The sequence below is a fragment of the Ascidiella aspersa genome, chromosome 2 (genome assembly GCF_963924565.1).
Source record: "Ascidiella aspersa chromosome 2, kaAscAspe10.2, whole genome shotgun sequence".
NCBI lineage: Eukaryota > Metazoa > Chordata > Ascidiacea > Phlebobranchia > Ascidiidae > Ascidiella > Ascidiella aspersa.
In genome coordinates, this window is record NC_139448.1 from 36,847,758 (window position 1) to 36,862,117 (window position 14,360).

The 14,360-nt window shown below is 35.5% G+C and overlaps 1 protein-coding gene and 1 long non-coding RNA gene across 2 annotated transcripts; one reads left to right on the top strand and one right to left on the bottom strand.

The window, feature by feature from the left end:
* Positions 1 to 1,297: 1,297 nt before the first annotated feature.
* LOC146165559 (ras-related protein Rab-13-like) lies at positions 1,298 to 6,764 on the top strand. The gene is made up of 7 exons (XM_083380963.1): positions 1,298 to 1,409; positions 1,756 to 1,816; positions 2,007 to 2,142; positions 3,447 to 3,530; positions 3,702 to 3,842; positions 5,404 to 5,457; positions 6,576 to 6,764. The coding sequence occupies exons 1-7, from the start codon at positions 1,298 to 1,300 to the stop codon at positions 6,762 to 6,764; spliced, it is 777 nt and encodes a 258-aa protein (XP_083237089.1).
* A 4,874-nt stretch (positions 6,765 to 11,638) lies between these two features.
* On the bottom strand, positions 11,639 to 13,024 carry LOC146165560 (uncharacterized). The gene is made up of 4 exons (XR_014494593.1): positions 12,947 to 13,024; positions 12,706 to 12,828; positions 12,145 to 12,180; positions 11,639 to 12,114 (listed from the first exon to the last, which is right to left on the bottom strand). It is a non-coding gene; the product is annotated as an uncharacterized LOC146165560 (long non-coding RNA).
* Between the last annotated feature and the right edge of the window lie 1,336 nt (positions 13,025 to 14,360).

The following is a 14,360-nucleotide window of genomic DNA, read 5'->3' on the forward strand; positions in this document are numbered from 1 at the left end:
CTTCCTTTCGTAAAGGCTTTCGTGGTCGTATAGCACATGTGTAAGTGTCATTCATAGAGTTACATTACATGACTACTGACTGCGTATTGCATTCTATCTTCAGCCGAACCTTAGACGTATTTTCAGCCGAACGTACGAAATGGTTCCTCCTTGTTTTACTGCTGTTTGGCAAACTCGGTTAGTAAAATTTCAGAATCCTTGTGGTATACGTTCTCCTGAAAGTCATCGACATTTTACTGCCCACTATACAAATAGTTTACCAGGGCTTACGACTGGTACAATTGATGTAAAGTTGTTTAGCAGCAGTGATATCCAGCTTTCAAGCAGGGAAAGATGAATCTCATTGTGTTTCACGGGTTCGAGTAATGTGATAATTTCGCCCGAGTTGTCAAACGGATTTGTGAGTCTTGAAAATAACGTTTTTTCATCGGAAAGCGTGATTCGCATTTTATTTTGTTTTTCGAACGAGAACTTAGACCTCACTTAAACGAAACAATTGACACACGAAACTTAATCTATATAGTAGAACGTTCAAACTACCAAAAATGCTGTTGTGATTTTATAACGAAAATAAGATTAGTTGGCTTGTGTGACTATTGCTTAGTGCCCGCGCTAAATTGTAAATTTCTACGCACATCATTATACCTATTCATCGATGACGCCCTAACTAAGCTTGGACCAATCTCTCTGGTCAAAAAGATGGTTTGTTTCACTAAGTATATTCTTTTGTATAAGACCAATCTCGAATGTCTAAAAACTTTTTGTTTATAACGTGCTTAAAGCGGTGTTTTTTGGGGGGATTTTTTTTGGAGTTCTTTGAATCATTTGGGGTATTTTTTACCAAGAAAACAGTTTTTGTCACTTTTATGTCTAGATATACTGGCTTAAGTGTTCCTAGTTCTTGTTTTTTTATTTGCTCAGTTTAAATTACTTATCCGTACTGGCCTATTTTTGATACACTAAGTTGAGTAGTCCTGTTAGATCATTTTTATGGTTTTAAAGCTCCGAATTAAATTTTTATTGAACGGTTCGAAACGCTCTATAATCGACTAGATAACTAGTTTTAAAAGTTTTTTATCCGAGTTCAGCTTAGCCGAAGATAACACTTACCACTGCAAATGTGATGTGCAACGTAGTAAGGTTAATCACACAGTTTTTTGCAGAGTGTAAAGTTGTCAACGAAGAAAAAATGCCTTGAGTCTAGAATGATGGTGGTTTCCACCACTGTTTAAACAGAAAACTTATTTATGTTTTTTGCATGCTACAGGCAAAGTAAGAGTTTTGACTTAAGTGCATCATGGAGAAGCTTACATTCATAACTTTGGGCGAAGCTGCAGTTGGTAAAACCACGTTTGTAGTGAGTGCTACAGAAGAACGGGCCTGCACTAAAATTCACCCCACAACTCTAGGTAAAATGGATTATATTCATTCATTCACTAATACAGGGTTTCTGAACCAGGGGTGCGAGAACTGGTAAATAGTGAAGTGGGGGTGCTGAATCAGACACAAAAATGTAATACTGTAATTTATTTATTTGTATAGTTAAATGTAAAACTAACTCACATATTTGTGTAGTGTTACTCAATCAGTTACTTGTATAAAAATAAAATTACAACGGTTTTGATTTTTAAGCAATTCTTGAAGGGGTGCCACAATTGTTTGGTGATTTGAAAGGGGTGAAGCAAGGAAAAAGGGTTAAGAACCACTGCACTAATATGACCAACCGCATATTTAAACAAATATTTGCCGTTGCAGGGTGTATCCCCTTTATCAAAAGAATTTCCTACTGTGGCAAAAACTATACTATAGAATTGAGGTAAGTAACTTTTGTTTAAAGTATTCTCTTAAAATAAAAGTATTCTTTTGGAATGATTACACACTTCTGTTGTAAATAATGTGTAAGTAAACTACAACTACAATAAAGAGGGGTTGAATCGATAAAATATAAATATAGCCTAATTTAATGCAGTTTAGGCAGTTTATTTATCATCTTTGACAATTTACAGAGACACAGTCGGTTCTGAAAAATATCGCTCCGTTGCCCAGCAATATATACGAGGTTGTGACGGTGCATTTCTTATGTTTGACGAAGGACATAGTTCGATGGTGGATTTGGAATACTGGAGAAAATTCTACGAGGATGTGAGAAATAACAACTGGTTTCCGTTTACTTTAAATCAATGATTTTACAACCTTTTTTTTCCAAAAAGTGCCCTTTTGTAATTGTCTTGTCTCTTGTGCCCGTTTAGGTGTTGGATAAGTGTCTTTTCAACAACTAAGCTAAATGATTCTTAATCGCGCGGTGCTAACAAAATGTTTATTTTGTTTAAATTGGCTAAACCTAAATGTTGAAACCATAATTGTACACATTGCTCGTGATCGACATGTTAGCTTTTAGCAAGATTATTTTCACCAACATGTCGCGATTATTGACTTCGCAACTGTAAGGTTGAATGAAAACCACCAAAAAATTTGCGCGAAGCGTTAAAAACTACACCACGTTTATCCTGTCTTATGTGACAAGCGGGAGAACTTTCACCGTTTATCTAAGTTGGCAAAAAAAGTAATTTTATTAGGGCCGTTATACTCATGCAATGGTGCAAAGACCTATGTAGAATTGTGAACAAAATATAATAAAACAAATAAAGAAAATAAAAGATTCGCGCTAAGGCTAATCTCTACAAATGATTGTAAAACGGGACCTGCTTGTATCTAATCACTGTGCACAAATTAAGTTTGCATTAAAGCAGTGTTGTAATGATTTAAGTCAATAACTTGACTTAAGTCAATAACTTGACTTAAGTGCACTTAAGTCACTGTTTTTAAATGACTTGACTTGACTTAAGTCATTTGGGCAAAATGACTTGGCTTGACTTAAGTCTTTTGAACAAACGACTTGGGTTGAAATAAATCATTTATTTTTAAATTGAGCTATTTGTCCAAATTTTTGCACAAAAAACAAATTGCTTGCTATATGTTCTGTTTTCCTTGTTTTTTAGTTCAGTTATTGTTCATAATCATGCGAGTTTAAAAATTCTATAGTTTAACGTTTTATTTTTATGACAAGGACATGACTTGAAGTTGACTTGCTCTAATTATGACTTGACTGGAACTTGACTTGTTATCTATTAGAAAAGATTTGACTTGGACTTAAGTCATTTAAAAATGACTTGTTTACAACACTGCATTAAAGTTACCAGATAGTTCAAACTACACAAAGTCAAATTAGTAGCAAAAAAGCAAAAAACCGAGCAACGATTGGTAGCTTTTTGCGCGAAATCGCAAAATATTGAACAATATTTGCAGTTACTTAACATCACATGTGTAACTTTGTTAAAATGTATAGGACAGTGCTCAGGACACACAAGAGTTGGTTTTGGGCTCCCCCCGGTTAAAAAGCACTCGTTTTGGTTTAGGCTATTTTACGTTTTTCTTGTTTTTTACAGAATGCTGACGATCCCGAATGGGTCTTAGTTAAAACGAAATGTGATTCAAAAAGTGAAAAAGAAAGGAATATGGATTGCCGACTGGTAGGTTGACAAAACTGTATTTTACGATTACTAAGTAGCAGGGCTGCGGAGTTGAAAATGAAAACTAAATGTAATTAGTATCGAAACGTAAGAAACCCTGGAGTGTAACGCTCCAGGGCCTTGCTTAGTAGAGAGTAAAATAGCTTTTAAAACAACCAGTGTTTTTTCAAGCACGTGCTTTTCTCCAAACTGCATGAAAAGCCATTCTTCGAAGTAAGTGCTCATGAATACAAAGGTGTGGAGGAAGCATTGGACGCTTTGATCACAAGAGTGTTGCATAAAAGACGAATGGAGAGTAAACAGGCTATTACGGTACAGATCATGCTGATATAAAACTTTCGCAGATCAACTATGCAATTTAAGATCTTCACAGAAGTATTTGTATAATGTTCGGATCTTTTCCTGTTTGTTAGAAATGAAAAGAACACAATTATAAAAATCCTAAAGTCATAATATTCGAAAAAATCGACGTTTTGTTGTTTACATACGTTTTAGCCATACCTAAATTTAAGTGAAAATGAAAGCGATAAAACAAAAAAGAAAGAATGACAAAAGTAACAGGAAATAGTCAATGTATAGGTCAGTAAGTAGAACTAAAGTGTTAAAAAGATAGAAAGATGCCAAGGTGGTATCGATGTTATGCTCCGATTTATGATGTTGAATTATCAGACACTCTACCAAATACAAACGGTAACTGTCATGCTATGACCCCCATGTTTCTGCGGCTGGGATTGGCAATTAGGTGTGCGCAAACATTATTATTTTTATTGAAATTACTAAAATAATCTGTGTATTGTGTTCCAAAGAAAAGAACACAAATTTAACACAAATCTACTTTAAACTTCGACACGACGTTTTTAGCCTAATAAAATCCCTCCGGGAAAATTGCAAAGGTTGACTCTTACTTAGTAAGTTATTGTAATCATAGTTGTTGCTTGGTCGACTTTACTAGTATTACGACAGTTTCGGTAAAGCCAAAGTACTGAGTTGAAATCTCATTTTTGGCTAATTATATTTGCCTTTTCTTGCTTGAAATGGTTTATACGTTTTCACAAAAAACTGTAGCTTGCATTTATTTTACCTAGGTTTATTTTAACTTCCAGTCTAACATTGAAATACAAAGTGCTCAACTTAACATTTTGTTGTTTTTATTTTTATGAAAAACAAATATTAGAAAATTATACTGTATACATGGGCGTCCGCATGGAGGGGAAATTCCCTCCCTGGAATTTCAAAATGCGATTATTAGTATTATTTGTAAGTGTAATATGTATTACTTATGAAGGTTAAAAATATTATACATTATCCATTGCCCCCAGTGGCGTATCCAGGGGGGCGGGAGTTCTTACCCTCTCTTTTTGTAAGTGATATTATCGTTTTTTGTTCGTTTTTGTCATGGTTAACAAACTTCTAGAAGGGGCGTGCTTTTTGAGTAATTGGGTCACGCATTTTAAATCTAATGCGTTTTTCTCCTTCGTTATTTGTTTGGTTGACTAATTAGCAAGCGTGTATTCGACAACTGACAACGCTAAGTCAAACCATCTCAGGATTGTTAACGACGCACGTGGTCGCTTTTACTGGACGTATTTGGCTGTTTCTGATTAGTTTTTTTTATGACGTCTTACAATCACCTTTCTATGACGTCATACTGTCACTGTTTTATGACGTCATTATTCATTACGTCAGACGAAAAATAGGGAAATTCCCTAAGTTGAAAATTCATTTCCTTTTTGCTTTTCTGGTTACGCCCCTGATTGCCCCGTGGAAAATTTTCTGCAGGCGCCCCTGACTGTATATTGTTTTTAAAGTTTTTTTTATGAATAAAGGCTTTAAACAAAACATTTTTTAACCAAATGGTAATTTGTTTTTTCAGAATAGTAACCCGGTAATGGATCTGAATAGGAGAGATGCTATCAGGATCACGATTGTAAAACAGGAAAATGAAAAGGGTGGTTGTTGCTAAATTGTTGTTCAACAACAAATTAGGGAAAGTTGGTCAATATCAAATATTTAAAATTAAACATGAGCTCTATAATACGTAATAAAAATATCAAAGCCATACAGAAGTAGGTATCATTTTGAACGTTTCGAATAACTCTTTGTTCATGTTTAAAATAAATAAAGAGTTCTTTTAAATGATACCTACTTCGGTATGGGCTTTCATATTGTTATTACGTCTTACTACAACCTCCAACAATTACGCTCCAAAGCCATCTAATATATATTTACCATGTTTGCAATGCCTTTTTGTGTTTCACATTTTATTGGCACCCTTTATTACCGCTTCTTTCATTTTTAAATGTTACTCCCAATTATGATTACGTCACAAATTTATCCGTGTATGTAATTAGGAATCCCTTTTCGTATTTCAATCTATGAAATTCATTTACGAAAATTTTGTGAAATTTTCCACTTCAGTTATACAACAATACATCGCGCGTCGAGCTATAAAATTTTAAAACTTAAGTTTTACACCAAAAGCCTTTGTATGACTAATATGTGTCGGGGTCTCATAAAACATATTTGTAGTTCGCTTTGATTTGAAAGTGTATTTTGGTTTCTCATTGGTTGCAACAAGAATGTAATAAAACGTAATAAATACCGCCGCTTTTCAGTGTGTAATTGATCTGTTGCTCCGCAACCTTTTATCACTTGTGGCACACCAACAGAGTTAAAACTAATTTGGCGGCTTACCTACGAAATATATGACGATCGACAATACACAAAAAAGCAAATATTTCAGGCTGCCCAGAGATGAAGGAGCGATTTACGACTAAACGCGCAGAAGGCACCAGAAATTTGACGTTTTACATTCTTTTATCTTCTGATTTTACAGTTTTACGGTTTTCCTAAAATATTTAATTAGAATAACAATAACGTCGAAATAAAACACTGTTTGGAATAAGACCATAATAATACCTAATAGTCGCAATAACGTCCTAATCGTAATAAGACTTCAAATGGCTAGAATAAAGCCTACACAAGCGCCTATCCAACCTCGAAACCCGACCCTAAGGTTCATGACTAACTCCACCAATTACTCAGCACAAACCACAAACAGAGGCAAACAATCCAATGTCAAAACAGCAGAGCCCTAACAGCGCCGTAACCGCTGTTCAAACAAGAGCTCCGAAACATCGACCTTCGACACCAGAGCATCTGATGTCAGACCGATCGTCCCCGATCGTCCTATACACTCTCACTCCAGTTTCAGGCGTTATTTTGTCCATGTAGGCCATTTTCCCATCAATTTATGACTCATTCCGACAAGTTTTTTTTTATTTTTAGACGATTTTGTGTCTTATTTTATTACGATTATATTGCGCATTTGTCTTTAAAATGTTGAGTTTGTTAAAAAAATCTGTTTTGAAATTTTACTTCCGGCGATTAAACGCAACATAGTTATAAAAAAAAGTTTTAAATATTATAGAAAGTTGGTAAAGTTATACCTCGATTATTGCCTACGGCCAAAAGCCTGCCTTGATGTACTACTTTCGTGTTAATTCTACTGTAAAAAGTACCCTTAAAAATGCAATTGAACACCTCCGGGAACGTTGCAGCACACCGGTTGCGAAGCACTGATCTATTGTAATCGTGAAAAAAATACATTTTGTTTTAGCCATTTTTTGTTATACACGTGAGCTATCAATTCTTTCCGTCTTATCACAGTTTTTTGTCATATAAATGATGTTCTTTTTTGCTGTTTAAAGAACCCATGTGAACAGTTAATATCCGCTTTTGCTGGTCAATTGAGCAGGTAGCATTTGTGGAAAGTTTTGTGTTCCGTTTTGTAAATGCAGCTTTATTATACATCTTATAGCCGTATCTGTTAGGTGTGATGGTATTTATTAAAACAACAATTGTAGTTAATAAAAAATAAGATGAGAAGCCGTCCATAAGTAAAATGTTAATTTAATTAAGTTTTCACATCACAGAGCTTCATGAGTTCTTAACCTTCATTTCATCCACTTATTTCTAATTCGAGTTTTACCAAAAATGCTACTTTGTCCGACGCATTTTTATATTTTATTTTACTTTAAACAAAGAATTTGAAATAATAGTCTTCCGTGAAACGCATTGTTGGTGAATTTTGCAGTCTGATTTGAGAATTAATTAAATGCAATTGTAATTCAAATTCTAGCTTTTGGTTAAATTTTTTGAAGAATTCGGTAATTGTAACTTTTGAAAAAACTATAATTCTCCCAGTTTAATTCTTACTAATTAGGAAAAACTGAAATGCTCAAATTGTATTCTGAATTAACTTTAAACATTAGGTTGTCTAAATCGGTCCCGGGTGTGGTCTTTACAAACTATCTGTATTACGATATAGTATTGCGGTATCGTTTATTGTTTTTTTTAATTTTTTAAACCATATTGTTTATGTGTTATGATAGATTTCCAGCCAGTCGATGATATGATAAAGAAAGATGTTTATTAGCATGTTAAAGTAAAATGTAACGTCAGAAACTGACAAGGTCGTTTATAGGATAACATGCGTTAAAATCGCAATCGACTGTAGGGAGCGGGAAATATCTGGTGGCTCAAGGCGTTAATAAACCCGAGAGGTTTGCAAAGTTACGCCCCCGCTGAAAGTTACGCCCCCGCCCCTTCAATCTATCCGTCAGAAATTAGTGCAGTTCTAGGCAAAAAGATCTACGACAATTAGGGCATCTAAGGAACAAAAACATCAGACTTTTAGAACCGATGGATCTCCTCATTGTCGTAGAACTTTTGGTCTAGAACTGCACCAAATTTTGACGGATCGGGTGTTGTTCTAGTAAGCATAAACTTCTTTCGACACAGATTTGTATAAATCAGGGGTCGGCAACCCCCGGCACGTGTGCCACTTTTGACACGCGAGTCGATTTTCCCTGGCAGCTGGCACGCCAAATGATTTATCGCGCATGTTATATCACCTAAAGAAAGTGCGACCATTACACCATTAACATTATTATTTCACTACTAACATTGGCGCTAACTAAACGATTGCACACATTTTTTCCAGTTCGTTTCACAAGACACAAATTAGTGTCTTAAGTGTTGTATTTAACACTATTTTGTTAAACTCGTTGTTTACGACTAACCGTTATTACGTCACAATGCCGTAACAATGGCTTGATGTTAACTACTTTAAAGCCACCGAAGCAGGTCATTCTACATTGAAAGTAAGCGCGTGTGTTTTTGGTCAACTGAGAAACCATAGAATACTGCAATCAGTATTCTATGGAGAAACCAAGCTAAAAGCGAAACTAATATTATTAACACTCCTAGGTATCGGCTGAAAAACTTCGAAGTAGGCTATGTTCCAAACTAGCGGGCACAGTATTGTGTTCGTAGGTTGGTTTTTTTCAGCAGGGTTAGGGTATATTTACAGAATTTAACTTGTGAAATTAGGTTTAATGGCGTCTCCCAAGATACGTAAATTAGATGTCAGATAACAGCAGCGCTGCGGAGTCGGACTCGGGACTCGAGTAAAAGTTAAAAGTTTGGCGTGTGCGCATGAGCAGTACCAGATTTCTAAACTGATAAGGCAGCGAACTGTAAATTGATTGGTGGAATAACAAATACAGGTTGTCTGAGTCGAATTCGGGATTCTGAAATTGCACATTTAGCCGGAGTCGGACTCGGGTTGCTGCAAAACAAACACGGAAATTTTTCTTTGGCATGCGAGGTGATGATATTTCGAAATTATTCGTGATGATATTTTTGAAATTATTCATAAACTGGCACGCTGTACACGAAAGGTTGCCGACTCCTGGTATAGATTCTAATAATGAACTATGAAGTTGTTTAGAATAATTAACTATTCCACTTTGTAAAACTTTAACACCGCGTATGCACAGCCAGTTAAATCAAACAATCTATTGTTGGACAAATAGAAATTTTAACGATTTTGCAGAAATGTAATTCTTTTCTAATAAAATAAAAGAATGCTAATAAAAGAATGAATCTTTTATCTATTATTTGGGCCACTCTCTTTCTACTGAAGATAATCAACAGATCCGTGTTTAGTGTTCGTAATTCTTTTCTTTTTAGTAAAAACACCCTCCAAACTAAAATGTATCTTATTATAAGTATAAGGCAATATTTGTTTTGTGAATTCCGGAAAGAAACGTTCAATGTGTATTAGAAATGACGTGTTGAAAAGACAGGCCTGACGTAGTTTAAGAAACACTGGTATATAGCCAGGGGCGCTCGCAGAAAATTTTTCAGGGGGGGCAACCAGGGGCGTGACCAGAAAATCAAAAAGGGGCAGGTCCTAAATTTTCAACTTAGGGAATTCCCCTTTTTTCGTGTGACGTTAATGAATAATGACGTCATAAAACACTGACAGTATGACGTCATAGAATGGTGATTGCAAGACGTGATAAAAAAAACTAATCAGAAACAACCACGTCCAGCAAAAGCGACCACGTGCGTTGTTAACAATCCTGTCAGGCGCCAGCTGCGAAACCACAGTGTGCAATCGTTAACTTCATGCGAAAAAATAAACCAAGACCGTGAAATATGTGTGATTAATTGTGGTAGAATCACACATAATTCGACTATCAGCAGCGCAGTTTTTAAGTTCCATGAACGGAACTAGCGCTAAATTACAAACACGCCTTTCACCACCTGCAATACTTTTTTTTTCGGGTGTTATTATGCCATGATTAGCGCAACATCTGCGCCGAGCTGTGTGCCAAGTCACCTAATTTACAAGCTGCGGTTGAGGGGAAATAATTGTGTCAATTGCACACTTAGTACGTGGTCTTACTTAAAGTATGCTTAAAGAGCATAATTTTGCGTTAACCATCATTACTAAAAATGGAGACTTTGAAACGCGCACGACAGTCACCATTATACTTCCTTTTAAAAATCTGCTTCAGTTAAACAAATGTCGATGTAACACCAACATCGGATTTTAGCGCAGAGACCGAACAGCGAGGAACATACTCCGTCTAACTCGACGTTTTTAGCGAGAAAAAAGATAGAAGCTTTGACTTAGCGTTGTCAATTGTCGAATACACACTTGCTAATCAGTCAACCTAAACAAATAACGAAAGAGAAAAACTATCAGCGTTTACGGTCGACCAAACTAAAGACAAAAAACGGCGTTTTGCGCTCGATTTTGGCTCCGGATTAGATTTAAAATGCGTGACCCAATTACTCAAAAAGCATGCCGCTTCTAGAAGTTTGTTAACCATGACAAAAACGAACAAAGAACGATAATATCACTGACAAAAAGGGTTGTAAGAACTCCCGCCCCCTGGATACTCTACTGGGGGGCAATGGATAATGTATAATATTTTTAACCTTCATAAGTGATTCATATTACACTTACAAATAATACTAATAATCGCATTTTGAAATTCCAGGGGGGGGGGGCACTTGCCCTTGCCCCCGTGCGGGCGCCCATGTATAACGAAAATTTTGGATTATAATTTGAAAACACAACTTACAGACTGTGTTGTGATATTCAACACACATGTAAACGTTATAAAGCGATTCCTTGATAGCCCATCTTTAGATCCAGTGGTTTCTTGTTTGGATCCGTTTTTTTAGACTAGTAAATGGCGATAGTTACATTTTGCATAGTCCTGTGCTGCGAAGTGCGCAAAACAGTCGCATACGTCATAATTCCGATAAACCTGCACATTTGTATCGTTTGAAGCGACGACGTTTGTCTAAAAATTCCCTCAAAACCATTTCAAAATATCTTTCTTTATGTAGTTAAAATAAAAAACATAAAGTTTGAGGGTTGGCATTGTCTGAATCCGCCCTGATAAAGCATGGCCAGAAATGTATACGCTGTGACTTACTAACGTTCGTGTAGTGAATATTTTTTTTTCGTTAAAATACACGCTATAAATAGTTGCGGGTGAATCGTTAAATTGTGGCAAAAAATAGCAAAAATAAGTTTTTATGGAAAAAATGCCCCCGTCCGGATTAAATTGCTCGGCTGTTTTACCCAGGTCTGGTTTAGAGGCTATACTAAATAAGAAAAACGTCAAATTTGACTACATATGCATAATTTAGTATTTACAGTGTTAATTAATGTACAACCACATAACACAAAGCAAACAGATTAGTACAACATATTACGTCTATCCTGAACCACAGGACGAAACTGGATATTTTTCAGTCAAAAATTTGAGTAGCAATTAAGATATGCAATCAAGTTTGCCAATTATTGTGGTTCGATTGGGGTTAAATATTTAAAAACAAAATGCAAATACAACTAAGTGCTTTGCGAATTTACAAAGGTACATTTGTAACACGACGATAATTGGAGATAAAAATTCTATAGAAGATTAACATTACTTTTTGTGGACAATCATTTGTTAATAAACAGCTCAGAATACGGTATATCGAGGATTTAACTAAAGGACAAATATATTCCATTTTGCCTGCAACTGTAAAACGTTTCTAGCATAATTTGAATACCAACGAAACGGCAAACATGATGAATACCTGTTTTAGGTTTTAAAAGTATAAAACATCTGTGAAAAAGTATTTAAAAGTCTGAATGTTGATATGTAATTTACTTTTGTTTTTAGCAACACGATTTCTTTGTCGGTTGCTTTACATCCAACTGTATCATTGTCGGTTGCTTTACATCCAACTGTATCACTTCTTTCTTATGCAAATCCGTTTTGGGCACATTTTTCTAAAAATAAAAGTTGTAATTGGCATTAAAACTCAATGAAAAACTAAAGACAGTAGCTTTTTACTTGTAAAATGATTCGGTTTTAAATTTACAAATATATAACGTCTAAGTTAGCTTTAAGTTGTTTAGAATGGCTGCGCTCTTACCTTCAAAAACAAACGGTTTCGGAAAACGTTTAATTATATTGGAGACTTATTTTTGCAGCCGCTCTATAAAGCATTCTTAGTAGTCTGGTTTTATTAAAATGTTTGTTCACATGGGTTTGGGTGATTAGTGGATCAGAAAGTATGCAAAGCAAGAAAATATGGCGAGATGGGGTTCGAACTCACGACCTCGGTCATACACGGGCCGTTGCAATCTTGCATAAAAGACTCTGCTACACAGCTTCAGCGGTGTACAACGTTGCGAAAGGACCATTGTATCGTTGCTTGTTGCGTTCTGTTGGTAAACTGGTCTCGGGTGAGATTCGAACTCACGACCTCGGTCATACCGGCATATTTTGTGTCAATCTCTCCTGTTAATTACCATTTGTTCTCTTCTGTACACTGCTCTTGTCACTAAAGCTTCCAATGCTTCTTCTACACCTTTGTACTCAAGAGCACTTACTTCGAAAAATGGTTTATCGTGTAGTTTGGAAAAAATGACGTACTGAAAAAACAAACAAAATACGTTAACAACTTTTTAGAATAGTCTCAACGGGATTTCAGACATTAATATTTGGATACAATCGTCAAGTAATTGCAATAACATTGTTCTACAAACTCACCGGTGTACAATCCATATTTCTATCTCGTTGACTTTGTGAATCACATTTTGTTTTGACCAAAACCCATTCGGGATCTTCAGCATTCTGTGAAAACAACGAAAACGTAAAACAATCATCAATCTAAACGGAAGCCATTTGTAAGGTCTCACATCCTCGTAGAAGTTTCTCCAGCGTTTAAGATCATCCTCCATCGAACTGTGTTTCTCGTCAAACATAAGAAAAGCACCATCACAATCTCTAGCGTATTGTTTGCTTAACGAGCGGTAGAGTTCAGCACCGGCTGTGTCTCTTTAAGTTCAAAGGATAGTTAAATGAATAAAACCCTAAGTACAACAAAATATCATCTTAAGTAATAAACAACGAAAACTAAAATTAATTTGAGTTAACTAATACTTAAAAGCCTTTCACAAAAATATAAGGTGAAATGAATTTATATAGATGGGTATTAATTGCAATTTACATATTAGTTGCAATATATCCATGGTTAGTAGGATACTTGTATTCGAATGACACTTACCTAAATCTGATAGTATATTTTTCATCACCGTAGTAAAACTGTCTGCTAAAGTACTCGACACCTGCAATGCAAAATGTTTGTTTAACATAAATTCGTTTCTACAGTCGTTGCTATATCTTACCTAAGGTGGGAATGGTATGACCAGTGTAAGCATTTTCCCCTTGAGCACTCCGTAGAAACGTGGTCTTGCCAACTTCATAATCTCCCAACGTTATGAATATGAATGGTTGCTGCGTGACCCACTAAGACAAAAAAAAATTAATTCTATAGGATTGAGAAACGAATGATGGGATCGGAGGTGAAGCGTTGGCCTTTTACATAAAACAGGTGAGTATTTGGATTACAGGAAGGTGGTCAAGCAGTAAACATTTTGTATTATATGGGCTGTTACGTTATTTGGATGTTGTAATAATTGGCTGTTGTGTCATTTCCCTGTGTTATGACATAGCTGCTTCCTCGCCAATTATGTGTTTTTTGGTTGTTGTGTCACTTTAGAATTTTATAAGTTGGATTTTGTGCAATTTCTCTGTTTTATTATATGTGTAAGTTCCTAAACATTTGCGATGAGACGCAAAAAAAGATGTCAAAATGGGATAAGACATACTAGAAACGTAATCCATATTAGCGCGAAACGCGAGATTTTTTGCGTTTACGTAATGAAAAAAAAGCAAAAAATATAAAAGCTAGAGCAAAGAGTAAAGTAAACTTATAAAGCTTAAGTAAAAAGTGTTAAACTGCAGAACAAGGGGGATGTAAACAGGTGGTAAGAAACCAAGTGTCGAAATATTATATATTTACCATAGAAGGAATCGTCGCATAACAAAAACATCATCACACGTAAGTGTAAAAGCAGCTTTCTGGTAATAAACCCTATACAACCGTTCCCCTGTAATTTAC